General features: G+C 39.1%; 4 protein-coding genes across 4 annotated transcripts; 3 read left to right on the plus strand and 1 right to left on the minus strand.

Moving 5' to 3' along the window:
• The first annotated feature begins 749 nt into the window (after positions 1-749).
• LOC126803739 (uncharacterized) lies at positions 750-1703 on the plus strand. Its single transcript, XM_050531485.1, has one exon. The coding sequence runs from the start codon at positions 750-752 to the stop codon at positions 1701-1703; it is 954 nt and encodes a 317-aa protein (XP_050387442.1).
• A 5028-nt stretch (positions 1704-6731) lies between these two features.
• LOC126802780 (pumilio homolog 1-like) lies at positions 6732-13513 on the plus strand. The gene is made up of 9 exons (XM_050530484.1): positions 6732-7623; positions 8167-9707; positions 9800-9941; positions 10076-10183; positions 10525-10737; positions 10845-10955; positions 11569-11763; positions 12321-12495; positions 13054-13513. The coding sequence occupies exons 1-9, from the start codon at positions 7060-7062 to the stop codon at positions 13119-13121; spliced, it is 3117 nt and encodes a 1038-aa protein (XP_050386441.1). The 5' UTR covers positions 6732-7059; the 3' UTR covers positions 13122-13513.
• A 471-nt stretch (positions 13514-13984) lies between these two features.
• Positions 13985-18519, minus strand: LOC126802788 (thaumatin-like protein). Its single transcript, XM_050530492.1, has 2 exons — positions 18453-18519; positions 13985-14726 (listed from the first exon to the last, which is right to left on the minus strand). The coding sequence occupies exons 1-2, from the start codon at positions 18517-18519 to the stop codon at positions 14044-14046; spliced, it is 750 nt and encodes a 249-aa protein (XP_050386449.1). The 3' UTR covers positions 13985-14043.
• Positions 18520-18572: 53 nt separating this feature from the next.
• On the plus strand, positions 18573-19331 carry LOC126802786 (uncharacterized). Its single transcript, XM_050530491.1, has 2 exons — positions 18573-18750; positions 19138-19331. Exons 1-2 carry the CDS (start codon positions 18612-18614, stop codon positions 19329-19331), a joined length of 333 nt encoding a protein of 110 aa, XP_050386448.1. The 5' UTR covers positions 18573-18611.
• The last annotated feature ends 2831 nt before the right edge of the window (positions 19332-22162 follow it).

Genomic DNA, 22162 nt, shown 5'->3' on the forward strand with positions numbered 1-22162 from the left:
CCCGAGTAGCCGCCCTCTATTGATCCCCACCATCAACTGTCCTTACTGGATCACTGATTGACCCACCAAAACTCTCGTCCAATGGCAGCGTCGAATGACGCGCCGCCGGACGGAAACCAAAAGTTTTCATTCGAAACCCTACCTCTCTCTGATTTCCACAGATCCTCTTTTTTTTTTCCCAAAAGTTTTTCAACTGAGCTTTAGTCATATTCCAAAGTAACAATAATTGGCTATGTAGATTTTTTTATCTTCTGACTCGGAACCACACTCGATCATGCATCTTCGCAGGGCCGGCCATGGGGCTGTGCGGCTGGTGCGCCGTTACAAGGCCCCCAATCCCGGCGAGGCCCCCAAATCCGATCATATACTGTATATATATATATATATATTAAATATAGTTATTAAGCTGAAGGTAAACGTAGTCTCTGCTAGCCCAGTTGGATGGGTTGGTTTTTTTCAAATTTGTTGGCAACTGAGTCTTGGGTTCAAAACCCAGAGCTTACGTTTTTACGTTTTTTTCCCCAATAACTCAGCAATAGTCAGCACATATACAATTATACCTCAGTGCCTCTTCTCATCCACTCATATATTCCACGGTTCCCACCACTTCCCTCTTAACCTTTCTCATCCATTCATCCCACCACGTCTCCAAAGCTTCACCTTCTCAGCATGTCCGTCTCTGCTCCAAACCAAAAGCCAAACACTCATCTCACAATCTCTTTGTCTGATTGTCTCTTTCGTTTTGATTCATGGCTCCCACAAGAAAGTATCCATCTTGTCACTCTAAGATTCGGAAGACAAGAAGAATAGAGAAATTGAAAAACTCTCAAAAGGGGGATATGCATCAATTCCTTATTAAGAAGCCACATAATTTAGCTATTGAAGATGCAGCTGATGCCAATCAAGAGCAAAGCCCCGACGAGGAATTGAATGATGTTGAAGTTGATGTAGATAAAGTTGTGAAGGAAGCGGCAGAAGGTGCGGCCAATCAAGATCAAATTCCTCCTGATGAAGAATTGAATGATGTTGAAGAAGATGTAGAGCAGGTTGTGGAGGAAGCGGCGGAAGAGCCAATCGAAGAACCGGTTGAAAACCCGGTTGAAGAACCTGTGGAGGAAGCGGTGGAAGAACCAGTCAAAGTTGAAGATGCTGATTTAGTAAGTTCTGTTCCTTTCAATATTTCTGATCCTAGAAATTGGGATGATCTTGATTCTAAATGGAAAGATTTACTAGTAGAGAAATGTCCTGTTAGAGATCTTTTGTCTGGAAAAGGGCCTAAAGATAAATGGAATAGGCGTTTCTCTTCTGAATTTTACAGTCGGTCTTTACCAAATGGAGAGAAGCATCATCGGGATTGGTTGGTATATTGTAAAGATCATGACAGAGTTTTTTGTTTCTTTTGCAAGTTGTTCAAAACAAGACGTCAACCAAGTCAGTTAGCACATGAGGGTTCGAATGATTGGCAGCATATGAGCGGGAAACTGAAAATGCACGAGAGAAGTGTAGAACATATATGTCACATGATCATTTGGGTTGATTTGGGTGAAAGGTTGAGAAGGAGTAAAACAATTGACAAGGCTGTGCAAGAGCAAATCATGAAAGAAAAAGAGCATTGGAGGAAAGTGTTGGAGAGATTATTCTCAATTGTGAAATACTTGGCTAGGCAGAGTTTGGCATTTCGGGGAACTAATGAGAAGATGTAGGAAATGAGCAATGGGAATTTTATGGCCACAATAGAGATGATTGCAGAATGGGATTCAACCATGATAGAGCATCTTCGAAGAAAAGAAAATCATGAGATTCGTAACCATTATCTAAGTCACAAGGTGCAGAATGAGTTAATATTTTTGCTAGGTTCAGAAATCAAATGTGTGATCTTGAAAAAAAAATAAAGAAGCCAAGTACTTTGCAGTGATATTAGATTGTACCTTTGATGTAAGCCATCAAGAGCAGATGACGCTGATTTTGAGATGTGTGGATGTCACTAAACTTCCGGTAAAAGTGGAGGAGTATTTCTTGGAATTCCTAACTGTGAACGATACCACTGGTCGAGGACTTTTTGAGGAGCTGCAAGATGTATTAAAACGTTTTGGTCTTGATATTGATAATGTTAGAGGCCAAGGATATGACAATGGGTCAAATATGAAAGGGAAGCACCAAGGTGTACAAAAGAGACTCTTAGACATAAATCCCAGGACATTCTACACCCCTTGTGGCTGCCATTCACTCAATTTGACACTCTCTGATAAAGCACATTATTGTCAAAGAGCAAGAGATTTTTTTGGAGTTGTGCAGCGAATTTATACATTGTTTGCTGATTCTACAAAGAGGTGGAAGATATTGAAAGACAACATAAAAGAGAAATGATTGACTCTCAAGTCATTGTCAGTGACCCACTGGGAAAGTCGTATTGAAAGTATAAAACCAATTGTGCTCCAAGCTTCAGTGATAAGGGAAGCTTTACTTGAACTTGCCGATAGTGAGACAGATTACAAAATCATAAGTCAGGCTAATTGTCTTGCCTACCATGAATTGGGCAACTTTGAGTTTATAGTTGGCATGGTTATTTGGTTTCAAATATTGGCTAAAGTTAATATAGTTAGCAAAGACTTACAATCTGAAGAGATGCTTATTGATGTCGCAATGGACAATGTGAAAGGCTTGATTTCTTTTTTTGAAGAATATCGACAAAATGGGTTCCAAAAGGCTGTGACATGTGCTAAAGAAATAGCTGCTGAGATGGAGATTGATGTGGTGTTTCATGAGAAGAAGAAAAAAATAAGGAGGAAAAAACAATTTTTTGATGAGGTGCGTAGTGAGTCATCTGAACCAACACTATCAGTTGAAGAATCTTTTAGAATTGAGTACTTTGTCTACATAGTGGACCAGACCATTGGTTCATTAAAAAGAAGGTTTGAGGAGTATGAACAATATGAAAATATCTTTGGGTTCTTATTTACAGCAGAGAGATTGAACTCTTTGGATGAAGATGAATTGAAGACAAGCTGCAACAATCTTCAACAAAAGCTGCAACATGACCAGGTATCAGATGTAGATAGTGAAGATTTATTTCATGAATTGCAACTCTTACAAAAACATTTACCTAATGAGAAAAACACAGCCATTGCAATATTAATTTTTTTTAAAAAGGACAAACAATTATCCATCTGCTTGTCTTGCATATAGAATATTGTTGACAGCCCTTGTCACTGTGGCTTCGCCAGAAAAGAGTTTTTCAAAATTGAAGTTATTGAAAACCTATTTGCGATCAACCATAACACAAGATAGATTAAATGCATTAGCTATGATTTCAATTGAAAGCGAGTTTCTAGAAAAACTTGATTATGAAAGATTGATTGATGATTTTGCTGCTAAAAATGCTAGAAGATCCATCTTTATTAAGTAATATTGCAACGGCTGTGTTATTCTCTTTTGGTAAGGCCTAGTGATTGTTAAAGTTCTTGAAATTTGGATGGGATTGATGGGGAAGTTCATAAGGCAGATATAAGGTTTTTTGTTTCTCATCTCTTTGCCAATGTTCTAAAAATCCCCGCCTAGGACCGCCTAGGCGGTGCCTAGGCGCCCGGAGATCCTTAGCCGCCTAGATTTTGGGCCGATTAATCCGATTAATCCCCGATTAATCCTCTGGGCGCTGGTTTTTAGCTGTCCGCCCGATTAACGCCTAGCGTTTTTTTAGAACATTGCTCTTTGGTGAGATGTCTTTTGATTTCATTGTTCATATGATTGTCGTGATGTATGCAAACAATGATTCAAGTTATATATGATATAAAAGGTACTTATTTACACTATTTAGATTGATTTGGTGACAATTACAAAATATGCTTGTATGTCGTTTTTATTTTAAGAACATCATGAGACCCCATTTTAAATTTGGCACAAGGCCCCCGAATTCTCAGAAACGGCCATGCATCTTCGTCTTATAAAAATTTGAAGCTATGTTCTCCACCTTGTTCATCTTACTACAGATCACGAACAGATCATATTAATACTTACCCGGCAGCAATATGCCAATATTGGTTGATAGGCTAATTGTTAATCGTAACGCAAACCCTATCCTATCCAGCAACTTAAAAGGTCAAAGCCTTATTTAGTCCTAGCTAACAGACCAGGCACTTCAAGAGTTCTGCTGTGAACCCTAATCCCACTTTATCACACAAATATCTTCGATTTTTTTTCTGGGAAGCATATCGGCAAGGTCTAGGTGACATGCACATTAGCCATGAATTGCGCTGTGCCAAATTTCAAGGCTCTGCATCACCCTCACATTTTCAATTTTATATAGATATACACAGTACCAATCGATTAACACACTGAAATGAAGGATAACATAAACAAATGGCTTATCTTCCCTGCTAATAAATATGCTCGCAGATATTGTAATACTAGTCTCCTCACAAACTTGAGCAGCGTATTAGAAAAACCCTCATATTCTCCTAACCAAAATGTTTATGTAAAAACTAATCCAGGGTTCGCGATTCTCGGGTTAACCTAGCCCGTTCAGCAGGTACGTTATTTTTGATTTGATTATTGCTATATACTAATATACACGAAGTACGTACGTGGAGTCCATAATAATGATTCGTGTAGAAGGAAGCACAGACAAGTCACGTGACCTTCCTAACCCCCAAGTATATCCATGGAGAGTGAGGGAGTGACTAATCAACGACCCCGACTCACATCATCGAGCTTCACATGTCATCTGCACAACATATCATCGCTATCCACTACTAACCCTCTTCTTTCTTCTTCTTCTTGTTGTGCTTGTGCAAAATCCTAGCTAGTTCGAATGTTAGATAGATAAATCTAAACCCACTCAACTAAGGCTGACATAATCAAATAACTAACTGTTATCAACTTATTATATGCATGCTTTGCTGCTGATCTCTCACTCTCTCTCTCTCTCTCTCTCTCTCTCTCTCTGAGTACTGTGACTGTGTATAGTGTATTAAAACAAGAAAAAGCATCTTCTTCGCCCGTGGTTTGGGTTTTTTTATGCTGGCTAGTTTCCCTGCATTCACTGAGACTTTATATTCCACAGGCTTTTAAATTAGTGGGAGGCTGCACTCCTGCTGCTTGTGTAATTTTTATTATTCATTTCACAGCAAGAAATCATTTACAGTAAAATGTTTGCTATGGTATTGGAAAGTTATAAGATGTGTATATGAACAGTCTAGACATTTGGTTATCCAGTTCCACAGTGATTTTACCTTTGATATGTAGTATATGTACGCAAATTATATGCATGTATTAATGGGGCCATCCACTATATGCATAATTTCAGCCTAATAATACCAGTGATAATGACTCCCTTCTTGAATATACTGTACGTCGAGCTTTGTCAAAGATACATGGCAACAAGTTAGGAGCAAACTAAATGAGCACATTACTGCAGTTTGTTACATAAGCTTCAATGCACTTTTCTTGAACTTTCAGTCAAATTAATCATTCCTAACGAAATACATTCATTTCGGCCACGACTATTTCCAGCAGCAGATGGAGAATTTAACAAAAATATCCGAAGAAGAAGATAAGCGTCAGTCCAATTCGGAAATGGCACTTGCCAACATGACATACGTGCAACGAGCTTAGGGCATTGCAGGTTGCAGAGAAAAACAAAGCAAGCGACCAAAAATGGCAAATTCCAACAAACAATTATTTTTTGTATGTTCTTCTTGACGTGGCGTCACAGCACGAGTGCAACAACAAACCTGATCTTTTTCTGCTAACACAGACAACGTATCCTCTAGAGCTCCGACTTGAGATCTTTTGTAATGAAAAATCCACTGCCCCCAAAATGAAAGTGATGATGTTGTAAGCTTGTATAAATGTGCTTTCTAACCTTGTAGCAATGTTACTGCCAAATTTAATTTATAACAAAAAAATTATGAGTTAAATGAAGTAAATATGTAAGTAAATCTAGCAATATCAATTACTGATGGTCTTTTTGAATCATGAAATTCTAGCTAGCTAGCTGGTCAGTCAGATTTTATATATAGAAAGATTTTACTAGGGTCGGGCTTCATCATTGAATGTAGATATCACGATCACTAAATCATATTTGAAAACTTTATATGAAATCTCTAATTCATGTATTCGACAAAGAAATGACTACTAAAATATAAATTTAATCAAGAATGAAATCTCATATTGACAGTCTTATTCAATCCCATAATCTTGTCATCCTCATATCTTTTGAACAAAACAAGAAGATATACATACATCTTATGTATACTCAAAATCTACATTTTTATATATACTCCTTCAACTCTCAAATGTTCGGTGGTGTATGTGTAAGTAAACATTCAGCAAACTTTTTATTGGTGTACCGGGAAGTAAAATCGTCCAAGCGAGACTTACTATATATATTTGAATATATTTATTGGGTTTGATATCAGAGAATGAATATATATGAATATCATTGTTCAATGGCTCTACATAATTACCTGATTTACCTCATGTGATCACAAGAATGTACGTAGATTGTTAAGTACAAGAATGTACGTATTGATATTTCTTCCACCCGAATACAAGGACACCCTAAAAGAAAAAGGAAACCTAAAACCTGCATATGTATTAAATTATTAATCATGCTTAACATGATAATCCAAAGAAATTAAGCCCAAAGAAAACAGGCAGCAGTTTAGTCCATGAAATATAGAACCCTAAAACACCTCTCTGTAGGAAGCAAATCTCAGCCGTCACTCGCCACATCAACGGTTCATATTTCCCCACTGCTCGTGCTTATCAATGCCCTCTTCCTCACTTCACTGTCTTCCTCCCTCCCTCTTCTTCTCTTTCGCTCCTCAGCAAAAACCAAACCAAAAAACCAAACATGGCTGAACTCCATTTCTGATCGTCCCAAGTTCTTCCGATCCTCGTAAAAATCACTTCTTTATTAAAAAGAACCCAACTTTATTCCGACCCACAAAACTCTGAGACACAACCCCAGTTGGGTTCTCGTTCCTTTTCCCAGCTGAAACTGAAGCCCAACTCAAAGCTTCAATCTTTCTTCTGGGTTTTTTTTGATGAGTTCTTAAAATGGTTACTGATACGTATTCTAAGATGATGTCAGAGATGTCAATGCGATCCATGCTTAAGAACAACAACGACGATTACAGTGAAGATTTGAGCCTTCTGATTCGTCAGCAGAGACAGGAAGTGGGTGACCGAGACAAGGAGCTCAATCCATATAGAAGTGGGTCGGCCCCACCCACCGTCGAAGGCTCGCTCAACGCCGTCGGCGGCCTCTTAGACGCCGTTAACGGCTACGAGGACGGCTTTGAGGACCTCCGGGCTGATCCGGCTTATCATAAGTACTACTATGCACATGTCAATCTCAATCCGCGGCTGCCGCCGCCGCTGAGGTCCAAGGAGGAGTGGCGGTTTGCGCAGCGGGGCGGCGGCGGAGGGTCTGGAGTTGGAGGCATTGGGGATAGGAGGAAAGGCGGGAGAGGTGGTGGTGGTGGTGAAGGGTCGCTTTATTCGATGCAGCCGGAGAATGGGGCGGCGGCGAGGAATGGAGAGTGGGGTGGAGATGGGCTGATTGGGCTGCCGGGGTTGGGGCTTGGGAGTAGGCAGAAGAGTATTGCAGAGATTCTTCAGGTGAAGGGTTTAGTAAAGTTTTGATCTTTATTGTTTTTTGTTTGTTGTTTGAATGTGTTTTTATGCGTTATTAAACTAGTTGGGGGGAGTTGTTATATTGAATGGTTGTGTTTGTTATATGAATCTGAATATGGTGTTGATGATGGTTCATGTGTGCAGGACTAGTTGAGTGAAGTTGCTATCTTTGATGGTGTTTTTTTAAATCTGAATGTTTGTATGTTGTTGAAATTGTTTGTTTTTGTGTAAAATTAGTTGAATAGATGATGAGTACTGCTATTGAGCGATTATGTTTCAGTCTTAGGTTTCATGTTTATTTGTTTTTATAAAAAATAGCAAAGTTCGTGTTTTCATGTTTATTTGCTTTGATAAGACTATAGTTCTGTAAGTTGGGGTTGCTTGTGGATCTGTTTCTATGGTTTTTTGGTTTTCTGAAGTTTACCTGGTTAACTTTTGGTTGTCTTTTTATTTTTGGCTAATCAACTGAAGGTAATTGTCAATCTTTTCATCAAATCTGTGGTCTTTAACTTTGGTTTTTGGATGCAGGATGATATACAGAATACAACTGGCTCAAGGCACCCTTCTCGTCCAGCTAGCCGGAATGCATTTGATGACGGTGTTGAAACTTCAGACCCCCAGTATGCTCAGATGCATCGCGATTTGGCAGCCTTGGATGTTTTGCGATCTGGTGGAAATAAGCAGGGTATTTCTGCCGCCCAGAACTTTGGTTCCTCAGGTTCTCATACTTATGCTTCTGCACTGGGTGGTTCACTGTCCAGAAGCACCACACCAGATCCCCAGCTTGTATCTAGGGCTCCTAGTCCTCGAATTCCACAGGTTGGAGGAGGAAGAGCTCCTTCCACTGATAAAAAAAGTGTAGGCAGCCAAAATTCATATAATGGTATCACAGCCAATGTGAATGAGTCTGCAGATCTGGTAGCTGCATTATCTGGTATGAACTTGTCAAAGAATGGCAGGATGCATGAGGAGAATCATGCACATTCACAGATTCAAGGTGATAACCACTTCGATATGCAAGGGGGTCGGAACCACATCAAACAAAACTCATATATGAACAAGCCTGATTCTGGGAATTATCATCTGCATTCTGTATCCCAGTCTACCAAAAGCTCTTATCAGAATATGGCCAAAGGCAGTGGATTTGGGAGGGATCAGAACAATCCGTCATTGATGTCTGATGGGCTGGCTGAAATTAATAATCCTGCTGTATCTTCTGCTAACTCATACTTGAGAGGATCCTCTGCAGCAACTCTTAATGTCAGAGGAAGTTTAGTCTCTCACTATCAGAATGTAGACAATTTGAATTCCTCATATGTGAACTATGGGTTGGCTGGATATTCTGTTAGTCCAACTTCACCCTCCATGATGGGAAGTCCACTGGGGAATGGTAATATACCACCCTTGTTTGATAATGCTGCTGCTGCTTCTGCTTCTGCAATGGGTGGCTTGGACTCTGGAGCTTATGGAGGAGCTATGTCTCTGGGACCAAATTTGTTGGCAGCAGCTGCTGAGTCGCAAAATATGGGCAGAGGCGGAAATCACACTGCTGGCGGTGCTCTTCAGATGCCCCTGATGGATCCTTTGTATCTGCAGTATTTAAGATCAAATGAATATGCTGCTGCTGCACAGCTTGCATCCCTTCATGACCCCACGGCAGACAGGGAAGGCATGTATATGGACTTACTGGGGCTCCAAAAAGCTTATCTGGGACAATTGCTTTCGCCTCAAAAGTCACAGTTTGGTGCTCCCTACATGGGTAAGTCTGGTAGCTTGAATCAGGGTTATTATGGAAATCCGGCATTTGGGCTTGGCATGCCTTATTCAGGAAATCCCCTTCTCCCAAACTCTCCCGTTGGACCAGGTAGTCCTGTCAGGCACAGTGACAGGAATTTGCGTTTTTCTTCGGGGATAAGGAATATAAGTGGAGGTCTCATGGGAACTTGGCACTCTGAAGCCGGTGGAAATTTCGATGAAAATTTTGCATCCTCTTTGCTGGATGAGTTCAAGAGCAATAAAACTAGATGTTTTGAACTTTCAGAAATTTCTGGCCATGTTGTTGAGTTCAGGTATATATCTTTCTTTGCACTCTTAAACTTTATCCTTTAAATACTTTCCAGTATCTTTACTATGTGATTTACTCATTAAATTTTTTGAACAGTGCGGACCAGTATGGGAGTCGGTTCATTCAACAGAAACTTGAAACTGCCACAACTGAAGAAAAGAACATGGTTTTTGATGAAATTATGCCCCAAGCCCTTTCTCTGATGACCGACGTGTTCGGTAATTATGTGATTCAGAAGGTGATTCCCCATCCTCCTTATATTGATTTACATATGTGCCAGTTGCTTATGTTATGTGTCCTAGCATGTTCATAATGTCCAGGGGTTGAAAAGAGATACTTAGTTGTGGTTAACTTTTGCAATTTGTGTTACAGTTTTTCGAACATGGTTCTGCAGCACAAATTAGAGAACTCGCTGACCAGCTTACTGGGCATGTGCTGACCCTTAGCCTTCAAATGTATGGCTGTCGAGTGATCCAGAAGGTACGTTTAGTGAGTTGTGGCAGTAACGTGTCACATTACTATATAGGTTTCTTGTGTATAAAATAGGTGTAGTACATTCAACAAGTTGGTACCCAGTTTCTAGTTTTTTTTTTGTTTGGGGGGAGGGGGGGGGGGGGGTAGGCTAGATCACTATTTGGGATATTCTCCACTCATTTCTATGGAAGTGTGGTATGACCTCTGTTATATATCTTGCATTGTAGCACAAAATTTTATTTTGTAGGTAGGGTTTGAGTGAAACTTTGTAAAAGATGTACATAGTCTACATGATACACATTCATAGAACAGGCGTTTCATACAGTCGTTTTTATATATATTTTTAGGCTATAGAAGTTGTTGATCTGGACCAGCAGACTCAAATGGTCACAGAATTGGATGGTCACATTATGCGTTGTGTGCGTGATCAAAATGGGAACCATGTTATCCAGAAGTGTATTGAATGTATCCCTGAAGATGCTATCCAGTTTGTTGTTTCAACCTTTTATGATCAAGTTGTGACACTGTCAACCCATCCATATGGTTGTCGTGTCATACAGGTAATATCCATTTCCCAATAATGTTTATATGTGCATGCCTGGCAAATTGGCAATCATTCTTTGTGTAACCTGTGATTCTTAATGATGTAATTTTTTTTATCTTACAGAGAATTTTGGAGCACTGCCATGATCCCAAGACACAACAGATAATGATGGATGAGATTTTGCATGCTGTTTGCACTTTGGCACAAGATCAGTATGGAAATTATGTTGTACAGGTTTGTTGCATTCCTATGAAACTTAAATTTTTTCATATCATTATCAAGAGTAATACCACAATGCCTGTATTGATTCCATAGTATCAATGGACCTCTTTACTAAAATACATTAAGCATCGAGGTTGGATACTGATTACATTGTACCTGCCTGATCTATGTCTTCACATTTTGTTTCTCATCTTAAACCCAACTTTGGTTTGCTTGTTAAGTTTTCATGACCTACCGCATACAATATAGAACTCCCGATTTAGCAGCCATGCTTTTAGGGGATTGAAGCGTAATTATGTATTATAATTCGCTTTCACCAGGTAACCTTATCAACACCTTTGAATACCTTTGAAACACATCTGTTTCTTCACCTTGTGAATTACTTTTACATGTCGGGGCAGCCATACTAATAAACTTTGAAGCAACACATATGCTGCAACTACTTTTAAATCAAAGTTCTATAGGTTGATAGTTTAATGTTTACTTTATGTGCACCTAGTTTCTAACAACCCACCGTCACCAACTCTTTGTGAAAATTACTATTATAGCCCCTTCTGCTGCTGTATATTGTCTGTATATCTTTTACATCGAAGTTGGTTAGTAATTGTGGATATGTATTTTTCAGCATGTGTTGGAGCATGGAAAGCCAGATGAGCGCTCAGATATAATTAGGAAGCTAACTGGGCAGATTGTTCAAATGAGCCAGCAGAAATTTGCCTCCAATGTTATAGAAAAGTGTTTGACTTTTGGAACTCTTGCTGAGCGCCAGGCCCTTGTAACTGAGATGCTTGGTACCACTGATGAAAACGAACCGCTTCAGGTTTTGCGCTTTTTAGGCTCTATTAAAGCTTAAAGCATGAACTTATCCCGAATATATTCACTTACTATAATTATATTTTTATCTCCCGTCCTTTCATTGATCAATCTTCAAATATTTGACTTCTGAGAAGTTTACATCTTGAAGGCTATTCCATACTCTTTCCCGGATCTTTTGGTTTTGCAATTTACCTAAATGGTGGTCCTTCAGGTTAACAATGGGTGAAAATAACTGCCAAAACCAATAGAAGTCATTAGCTAGCTTGCTATGCTGAATATGACAATTAGCTCTATGTGCATCTATTTATCTTGTCGAACAATGATTTACATCCTTCCATATAAGAACTGTAATTACTGGGTTAATCATTTTACTTTAGGTCAACTAGGCCAATCTGTTTTTTAATGTATTTTTCTTTATGTTATATCCAAAACAATTGCAGTGTTTTACATGTTGAAAGTTTTGTATTTTGTTACTTTTGCTTCTTTGTTGTGAGATATTCTACTAGCTGTAATTTCATGCTTACGTCTACTGCTAATATCCTAATTTCTTTGTGTGGGTAGGCAATGATGAAGGACCAGTTCGCAAATTATGTTGTACAGAAAGTTTTGGAAACTTGTGATGACCAGCAACTTGAACTAATCCTTAACCGTATTAAGGTTCACCTGAATGCTCTGAAGAAGTATACTTACGGGAAGCATATAGTTGCACGTGTAGAGAAACTTGTTGCTGCTGGAGGTACTGTTTTCTTTGTCCTGTCTTTATATCCATTTCTGTTCTTTGCCTTTGTTCGTACTTGAGATCCAAACTTCATATGATGTATGTCTATCTGATTGTATTGCATGTCGTCCTATCTATCAATGCACACACTAATGGTGCTTTCAGTATGGGTGCTATACTACACTCGCAGATTTCATAGAAACTAGTGATCAACTACGATACTCCAGAACATGCCTACAGACACATCTATGTATATGTATTACACACCTCACACGTATCGTACATATTCATGTTCTGAATCTCTGTTATCATGTACCTCAGCATATCTTGTCTTTCATGAAATAGCAGTTGTGTATGTGAAATGTAAATGTATCAATCCTACCTGGAGCGATGGTTTCATATGACACAGAAATTACTTCCATTCTTTTGATGTTCCCCACTATAAGAATAGTATATGCAATAATCAGTTTCTGACTGACATGCTAAAGATTAAATCATCATTTACTATACATAGCCATATTATATGCCATTATGGTGTCTGTCTACATAACTAACAGATTTCTGAATGTTTTGCAGAGAAGAGGATTAGCATCCTGGCTCCACAATGTCCACCTGTGACTGCTACTGCTACTGCTACTGCTTAGATGGGGGGCGCAGGAATGAAGTTGTACAGCTAACTGAGGATAATATGAGCCCCTGTCTCTTTGTTTCATGTCTAGTAAAGGCTCTGTCTATTGAAATGGAGCAATGAAAATAAAGATTGTTGGTTGTACTTATAAAACTGTACATTGTTAGTTTGAGGATATACCTTAGAGTAGTCGCGGCTCAGACGGTGAACACACCTGAGGCCCCTGCAGAGGAGATAATTTAGTGTACAAGTTTTAAGGGTGTAAAAAGCAAGGCGGTAGTAGATTTTGTGGTCGTGACTGTACAAAAAGTATGTTACCAGGTGGAGTCCTCCGTAAGTTTTTTTTTCCTTGATGTATGCTATTGATGATTTTCTATTTCTAATTACGGATCCTTCTCGCTCTCCTTATTTTTTATCCTTTCATTTCTCTTATTTTGATAATGCTATGCTGTGTATACCCTGTATTGCTGTTATATGGAATGAAATGCTTTGCTTATTCATTCGTGATTCGTGTTCATAGAATCATAGTTTTATCGACATACCAGATATTATTGTCATTTGGATGATCGTTCTGTTTGTTTTTAGCTGCCCCCCTTTGGTTTGTGTCTGATTTTGACAAAACGGCCTAGGCATCAAGAAAATTGCTGGAGTTTCCATCTTTTCCTCCAGTTGATTTCACCCAAGTCCAGAGCGAAAGATTTATTGTTTTAGCTGTATTGGCTGTTCCAGCTATGCGTTCCTTACCTTGAAACAATTGTAGGAACAAAAATGGTCATTTTAGCCAGTTTTGAGGCCAAACTGTGACGGATGTAGTTGCTCCGACACCTGTATGGCTCAAGTTTAAATCCCACTCTTAATATCGTTAAGTATGAAAAGAAATTTCATGCATAGCATCTTATAGTTAGCGACAACGATACAGGAGGTTTTCCTCCGCTAAATCATCCCAAGCTAGGAGGACAAAATGTGATGGCATACCTAGGAGCCACACATGTCTTAAGCCCTGTGGAATCATCAAAGGCATAACTATAAGCCCTTGGACAAATAGCCTTAAAAAGATGCCCAAAAACACTAGGCTTACAACTCTTCGGATTTGCATACTCCCCGGTACAGCAATATCTATCTGTCTTTGCAGCCAGACAAGCACTCTTACAACCCACAACCCTACCTTGTTTCTTGATCACCAAGGCAAGGGGGCAGCATATGTTCAAGTCAGTCTCACAAGCAGCAACACCACATCCAACACCACCACCAATAGGTACCATGGAAATGGGAACATTGAACCCATCAACCAAGCTCACATCGTAGAAATGCAAGGCGGATTTGGGAGTTCCAAGTGTCATTTCGACGAGGGTGGCAGGGGGAACTCCACCGAGTCCCCTGCATTGTAAGAGCCCGGCACAGTCACCGGTTAGGCACGAACCCTTGCCGGTGCTTGGGTCAAAGCAGCAGCCTTGCCTACCCCAGATTCTTCCGGACCAGTTGTTGGGAACGTCAAGGAGGAGTTGCTCGCCGCTGGGGAGATGGAAGCCGCCATCTAGCGGAGTTAAGTGGCCTGCGGTGCCGAGGATCCCGGGCCATATGCTGTCCTTGCAGTTGTTTGCTATGATGAGTTGAGTCCCATCTGCAACACATTAACACAACAGAGATGATGTTACAAACTTACAATGCAAGACTTGGAAATTAAGAACCTGTTATAGAATCCAAGTAGCTAGAAAAGAATATACCAGTGAAGGAGAGTGAGATGAGGAAGAAGAAGAGATGGAGGACTTGTGAGATTGACATTTGCTCATGATATGAACTACCAAGATGGATCAGTGTTTTAAATAAGTAGTTCATTTTTTCACGCTAGCATGAAAGGAGTGGTAACTATAAAGAACAACTGCACATGTAACAACGGTTAAGAATTGCATGAGACTTTCCAATTTTTACTTTATTTCGTAAAGTTCTCTAAAAAGTGAAAATCCACATGCAAGTAAAAGCTTTCGATTTGAACTGAGATGCTTTCAAAGTAACCACTCTTACCAGCAAATCCTCCAACTTTAGTTCTTCTTTTAGAATAAGATTCCCATCCTCTTTTGCTCAGAGTCTCAGTGTAGAATACCCAATTTATTGTGGATTGGATCTAGCTAAACGAATAAGCCTCGAGTTGTTGAATGGAATGGATTTACTTTGCTCTACCAACCTTTTTTTAATCTAAGCACGAAAGTTTGGAGTGGGATTACTACACAATCCAAGTTTTGATACAGTGATATACAGTCATGTTGAAATCTAAGGCTGGGTTGGATGGTATAACAGTCTTAATTTTCTAATACCATATACCAACCAATATATATTTGATACAAAAAATCCACAATTTATACCAACCAATAACGTTGGTGTACCAATTAAGTGGTACGGTTGGTAATGAGCTTGTATCAACATATTTATGGCCCAAAAATTTAAAGGCTCAATCCAAATAAGTAATAACAAATAAGTGAAATAGCAATAGAATTCTAAAGTCTTATATAACTTCAACCAAATTACGAAATACAAAGTCATAAATAAATTTTCAAAGTCCAAATAGTCAAACTGTTAAAGTACTTATGAATTCTCAAAACAATTGAAAAAATAAATGATAGGTTTAAATGCGATATATGTTAACATGTTGTAAGCAGTGATAGTGCTACTGATATGTCTAAGCATTTGTACTTGTGAATTCAATTGAATCGATTCATTCATAATTAAATAAAGAAATTGAAGACAAGAAAAAGAGTGTACTTGAGAAAGAAACTCAGAGAGATTAGATTAAGGTTAAGAGATTTAATACGATTTGAATTTATTTTTTAATAAATCTATGGTTGAAATTTAAAGATATATATATATGTATTTAATTAAATAATTCAATATAATATAAGTTGGTAGGTACGATATATCATGGTATACGGAAAATCTATACCACATACTGTACCATAATTTAATATTGATACGGTATACTGTACTATATATCAAGTACCGAGTATTTGGTATACAACATATTTAGTACGGTTGGTATACAAATTGGTTGTGATGATTTTATATATGATTGCCGTCCCTATTGAAATCAACGGGTGAATTCTAATAATTATTAATAAAAATTAATAATTAATATATTACCAATAAATCTGATTACCAATACTTTAAGAATATAAGACATTACCGTTAAATTAAAAAATATATATATGCCCTCTCTAAACCCTAGTCCTTCCTATCATGGTGGCTTATCTTAGCCTCATCATGGTGGGATTCCACAGCCTCCTCCCTATCATGGCAATCATCTTTTGGACGTCTTTTCCTTCTTTCTAGGGCAACTGCTAAATCCCAACAAACTTGCACCATTTTGGGGCTGCTAATATATGTGATGACAATGGTATTAACCGCTTGATCTATGAAAATCTTGTATCAACTTGATTCAACAACAAAGATGGTTGAGAATGGCGATTTGATGTGGACTAGAGTTGAATCAAATTTCAATTGGCGGTTGTCTGTGTTTTATTGCATACTAGAAACAAACTGTATGGGTGTGTATTAGTGGGTGGTTATTAATGTGAAGAAATGGAGGTGGTTTATTTATGAAAATATTTATATTTTGACTGTAATGAAAATTGTGTTTTCAGACGGTACTTGGAACTCGCTTTATAGTAATAAAGATGAGAATGCAAAGTTGGGTTCTGTCTCAGAAGCATACAAACAACAGAGAACCCAAACACAAGTAAGCTCTCTCTCCCTTTCCTCTGTTTTTCATTTCCTTAATTCCATCACTGAATGAGTTACTGTCCTGTATTAAAGTTGCGTGGTAAAGTTTGAAACTTTGAATCAAAATTTGAAGAAAGATTATGCCTTGATGGGTTTTGGCCATCTTTTACAGTAGTTAATATGTTGAGGTTGGTTTTCTGAGGTGGGTTCAGGTTTGGTGATGGAGCTTGTGCCCATTACGTCACAGAAACACGACCCGGCCTGGAAGCATTGTCAAATGTTTTAGAGTGGGGATAGGATTCAGCTCAAGTGTATATATTGTAACAAGTTGTTTAGGGGTGGAGGGATTCACAGGATTAAGGAACACCTTGCAGGTCAAAAGGGCAATGCCTCAACTTGTTTGAGGGTTCCGCCGGATGTTCGGGTTTTAATGCAGCAGAGTTTGGATGGAGAGGTGGATTCACTTGGTGGGATTCAGACTGATGTACATAATGTGGTTCAGTTGGCTTCTGTTCCAGTTGAGCCTAGTTCAAGGTTGTTGGGGAATCGTGAGGGGGTAACGAGTGTTAGGAGTTTGGATAGGAGGAAGCGGGGGAGAGGGAAAAGCTCTTCGTCGTCCCATGGTCCTCACGGTGTTTGTAATGATGGTGCATTGGTATCTAAAAAAGAGAATAGCTATGTTCATGAAGCAATTGGGAGGTTTTTGTTTGATATTGGCGCAATGCTGGAGGCAGTGAACTCAACTTATTTTCAGCCTGTGATTGATGCAATTGCTTCAGGAGGTGCAGGGGTGGAGCCTCCCAAGTACCATGATATTTGGAGTTGGATATTAAAGAATTCAGTTGAGGAAGCGAGGAATAATATTGATAAACACAGGGCGACATGGGGAAGGACTGGTTGCTCTATTTTAGTTGATCAGTGGAACACGGAGTTGAATAATGTTATGCTAAGTTTTCTGGTGTACTGTCCCGTAGGAACTGTTTTTGTTTTTGGAATCTGTGGATGCATCAGCGATTATAAACTCCTCAGATGCTCTTTATGATTTGCTTAGGAGAGTGATAGAAGATGTTGGAGTAGGAGATGTAGTGCAAGTGATTACTAGCGGTGAAGAGCAATTTATACTTGCAGGGAGAAGGTTGACTGATACTTTCCCAACTCTTTATTGGACTCCATGTGCAGCTCGTTGTTTGGACTTGATACTTGGGGAATTTTGTAGTCTCGATTGGATATATGCAGTAATTAACAGGCCAGATCCATCACAAAGTTTGTGTACAATCACTATGTGGTTTTAAATATGGTTAGAAGGTCTACGTTTGGCAATGATATAGTTGAACCAGGAGTCACTCGCTTTGGTACCAACTTTACAACATTGAAACGACTGGTTGATATGAAACACTGTTTGCAGGTCATGGTGAAGAGTGGATGGATTGCCCATATTCAAAGGAACCAGGGGGATTGGAGATGTCAGATCTTATAAGCGACAGGGATCAATCATTTTGGTCCTCATGCACCCTGATTGTTCGTCTGACAAGTCCTCTGTTGCTAGTTTTGAGAATGGTTGGTTGTGAGAAGAGGCCTGCAATGGGTTTTATTTATGCTGGAATGTATCGAGCAAAAGAAGCAATTAAGAAGGAACTTGTTAAGTTAAGAGAGAGGAATACATGGTGTACTGGAATATTATAGATCAAAGATGGGAACGGCATTGGAATTTTCCTCTTTATGCTGCAGGGTTCTACCTTAACCCCAATTTTTTTATAGTATTGAAGGAAATATTCATAATAGTATCCAATCGGGTATGTATGATTGCATAGAGAGGATGGTTCCAGATATAAAAGTCCAAGACAAAATCATGAAAGAGATAATTTCGTACAAGAATGCTGCTGGGGATTTTCGGAGGAAGATGGCCATTCGAGCTAGAGATACTCTGCTTCCTGGTGAGAGCTCATTATAATAGATTACATCCAAGTGTCCAACCGTATTTATGACATATCTTACACTGCTTTAGTTATTAATACTTCTAAAGCGTACCTGTATGGCTGTACCATTGAAACTTTAAAGAAACAAGCTTCTTGAGATGCTGTACAAACACAGTTTAACTCAGATAAAGGGTACTTTCTCAATCAAAAATCCTGCACGTCCATCTATAAGCACTTCTATTATGACTTGATTGGTCGACAATAGCTCTTTGATCTTTTGGTTATACTTGGTCTAATACATGATGCCATGGGAAGTGTATATGTCATGCAAGTAATATCTGCACAGAAATGTATCTGCCATTGTTCATTTGTTACCTAATAACCCCTTCAACATGCTTGTCTCAGCTGAATGGTGGCCAACATATGGTGGAGGTTGCCCAAATCTGGCTCGCTTGGCAATTCGCATTCTGAGTCAAACTTGTGGTTCAATTGGGTATAGGCAAAGTAATATTCCTTTTGAGAAAGCACACAGCATAAGAAATTGCCTAGAGCGCCAACGTCTCAGGGATCTTGTCTTGCACAGTACAACCTACGATTGAAACCTATGTAAGCAGAAAGCAATTGAGCCTGTATGGATTTATCACATGGGTCGGAAATTGGGAGGCAGAACAATTTCGTTTCTTGTTGCTAATTATAACTTATTTTTTGTAACAGGGTGGATAAAAACAATGAAGAAGATTGTATGGATCCTATATCGTTTGACAGCATTAGCATTGTTGAAGACTGGGTTGCAGGGAAGGGCGTGTGCTCGGAAGACCTTGAGAGTTCAAGTTGGATGGAACTTGACTCACTCTCTGCTAGCACAATGCTCTTAGGGCCCCCAAATGATGATGCCGAGGACTTGGGCTCTGGTAACTTTATACCTAGAATTTGGAGTGTTACTAATTACTGAATTAGTTCGGTTCTTTTAATTACATTGCTTATGTTGGCCGACATGCAGGGTTTTATGATGGGGAGATTTTCGGCAGGGGGAAAGACGGGGAATTTGAAATGGTAGAAGACAACGTAGAAAATCATTAGCGCTGCATCTCAGACTTATTCCCATGGTTAGTGATCACCACCTTGTTCTACCAATCCAGCGAGTGTTGATATTGTAGAGTAAATGTGCATGGCAAATTTTGAAACCTCAAAGACAGGTAGTTTTAGTTTTTGATAAAGATGCATTGCAGTTGATTATTAGAAGCAGATACTTACTGTAGTAGCCATTAATGTTAGTGTTTATACGCCTCATCTGTTGTCATAGCTAATGAGTAATCAGGAATCAATAGTTTCATCACAGTGAAATGTTGTACAAGCAGTGAAGAACTTTAGCAATGTTTGAACATCTTCTTTACGCATATATGATTCAGTTGGAAGTTAGGAATGTTCTCAGCTACATGTGAATTGTTCCTTTTGTTACAGTACGCATTGTTTGATTTGATTGCATGTAAATATGGCTATTTCAGTTACAGGGAAGATACGCAATCCTTATTCTTTAATTTCAGTCAAAGCATGCTGTTCCATCTGTATCACTGTATGCATTGGCTAGGCTAATTCAACGTGAACGTGATATATTTGAAACATGTCAAACATGTTTGCACTTCCCAACTCGAAGACTTTCCGCTTCCTATATCAAACATGTCTTAAGAACGCTTACAACGTGATATATTTGAATTATATTCATAATGTCGGTATGTATCTGGATCCATTGATAGGATGATTTACCATATGAAGGTAGAGTCGTAGAAGAACCAAATTAAGTTACTTCATGTTTGCTCAGGCAAATCGGGTGCTGGATGATTATATCTTAAAAGCGAAAGCTCAAAGTTTTAACTGGAGATTTAAAGCAACAAAGACTAGAGTTTCACACAGAACCATGAAACATACTGTCTGGTAACTGCGTTGCATCGATAGACATTTCATGATAATAGGATCATCCATTCAAACGTTCAGCTGAAAATAGAAACTCACAAAGGTTTTTTCTTAGAATCTTAGAGCTCTTCACACTTCAAATCTAACACAACTCCTAAGCCATGATGATTGATGATGACAAGTGAAGAGGATCTGTTACCAAGTTGATGACTTGATGGGATAAACACAACTGAAGAAGCCTTTTAGACTAACCTTTGAGTATGATCTTATAAAGAAATACTGATAGTAAACCAAATCTTCCTGTTTAAAAATTAGGCTGTCATTTGCAAGATTGTTTAATCTGAAAGTCTACTTTGGTGGTTGGAATTTGTAGCGAACTCTTTCATTATTCATTATGGAATAAAGTAAAGCTAACTTGTTAACACCTATGCATTCCTTTAACAAGACAGGCATACCTCCACCAACGAGTGTAGGAACCATGAGACATTGTGATTGAACATAGAATTCAAACATGATATGATTTTGCCACCATCACTCAATTTTGAGTCCATCGATTCTGAAATAAAACCATCTAAAGCAAGCACTAACTTGATCTCATAAGTGGATTCCAACAGCAACACAGTTTATACCGGAAACTTAGAATCAATCATTCATCAACCCTTACAAAGAATCAAATGCATACTTAAAATTTCAAATCTAAAATTCGCTCAGTCTACGTCGGAGCTGAGAATACCGAAACCTAGGGTTTCTGGTGTTGGCGGCGCTAGGCTTAAGCCCCTTGCTGTGGGATCCTATGTGCGTCGACGATATGCAAGGGTGGGTGTAATGCGCGAGATCAGACTCCATGCGGGTAGACGATCTCCACCAACGGTGGTTTCGTTATCGGAAGGCAATGATTCGAGTCGAGGAGAATACTAGCAGGCAAGGTGGTGTTAGCTTTTGGCGCCGGAGTTGTTTACTCCCTGTGGTGATTCAGGTCATCGAATCAGATATTAATTTTGACGGAGGCGGTGTAAGTTGAGGGTTTGGGAAGACATGGTAGCGGCCTTCCCAAGTGTTCTTCTTCCGGTGTTCATGGACTCCGGGCTAGCTAAGGCGCCGATTGATGCGGCGGCGGCGGCTGCCCTTGAGGTCTCGGCTCCGACCAGATTCATCGGTAACAACGGAGGAGTTGTGGGCTGCTAGGCTTGGTCTTTTAGGCTGTTTGTTTTATGGGCCAGGTCTTGTTTTCTCACTCTTATTTTTTGTGGAATTGGTCGGATTCCGATCCTCATAGTTGAAGACCCTCTTTTAAATTCTAGGTTTTCGACAATTCTTCCGTTAGGGTATGCAAATTGATACCTTGGACCCAATTCGGTTGATGGAGTTTGCATTTTCATTATTAGATGTCCGTTTGTTTTGGATTTTTTTAGACTTTGGTTTTGTTAATAAGCGTGTTTTTTTTGTAGTCGTGAAAGGGCTTATGCCCAATAAAGTCAATTCATTCCCCTAAAAAAAATCATTCATCAACCCCAAAATG

Source organism: Argentina anserina, chromosome 7 (assembly GCF_933775445.1).
Source record: "Argentina anserina chromosome 7, drPotAnse1.1, whole genome shotgun sequence".
Taxonomy (NCBI): domain Eukaryota; kingdom Viridiplantae; phylum Streptophyta; class Magnoliopsida; order Rosales; family Rosaceae; genus Argentina; species Argentina anserina.

Bases quoted from the DNA above. Each gene is read 5' to 3' on its own strand.
- LOC126803739 (XM_050531485.1), top strand. From the start codon at position 750: ATGGCTCCCACAAGAAAGTATCCATCTTGTCACTCTAAGATTCGGAAG.
- LOC126802780 (XM_050530484.1), top strand. From the start codon at position 7,060: ATGGTTACTGATACGTATTCTAAGATGATGTCAGAGATGTCAATGCGA. The intron at 10,738-10,844 runs GTAATATCCATT...TTTATCTTACAG, and splicing joins ATGGTTGTCGTGTCATACAG to AGAATTTTGGAGCACTGCCA. The intron at 11,764-12,320 runs GTTTTGCGCTTT...TTGTGTGGGTAG, and splicing joins ATGAAAACGAACCGCTTCAG to GCAATGATGAAGGACCAGTT.
- LOC126802788 (XM_050530492.1), bottom strand. From the start codon at position 18,519: ATGCCGTTCCCATCTTTGATCTATAATATTCCAGTACACCATGTATTC. The intron at 14,727-18,452 runs GTTCCTTCTTAA...AATGTGTTGCAG, and splicing joins CCTCTCTCTTAACTTAACAA to ATGGGACTCAACTCATCATA.
- LOC126802786 (XM_050530491.1), top strand. From the start codon at position 18,612: ATGTATGATTGCATAGAGAGGATGGTTCCAGATATAAAAGTCCAAGAC. The intron at 18,751-19,137 runs GTGAGAGCTCAT...TGCTTGTCTCAG, and splicing joins TAGAGATACTCTGCTTCCTG to CTGAATGGTGGCCAACATAT.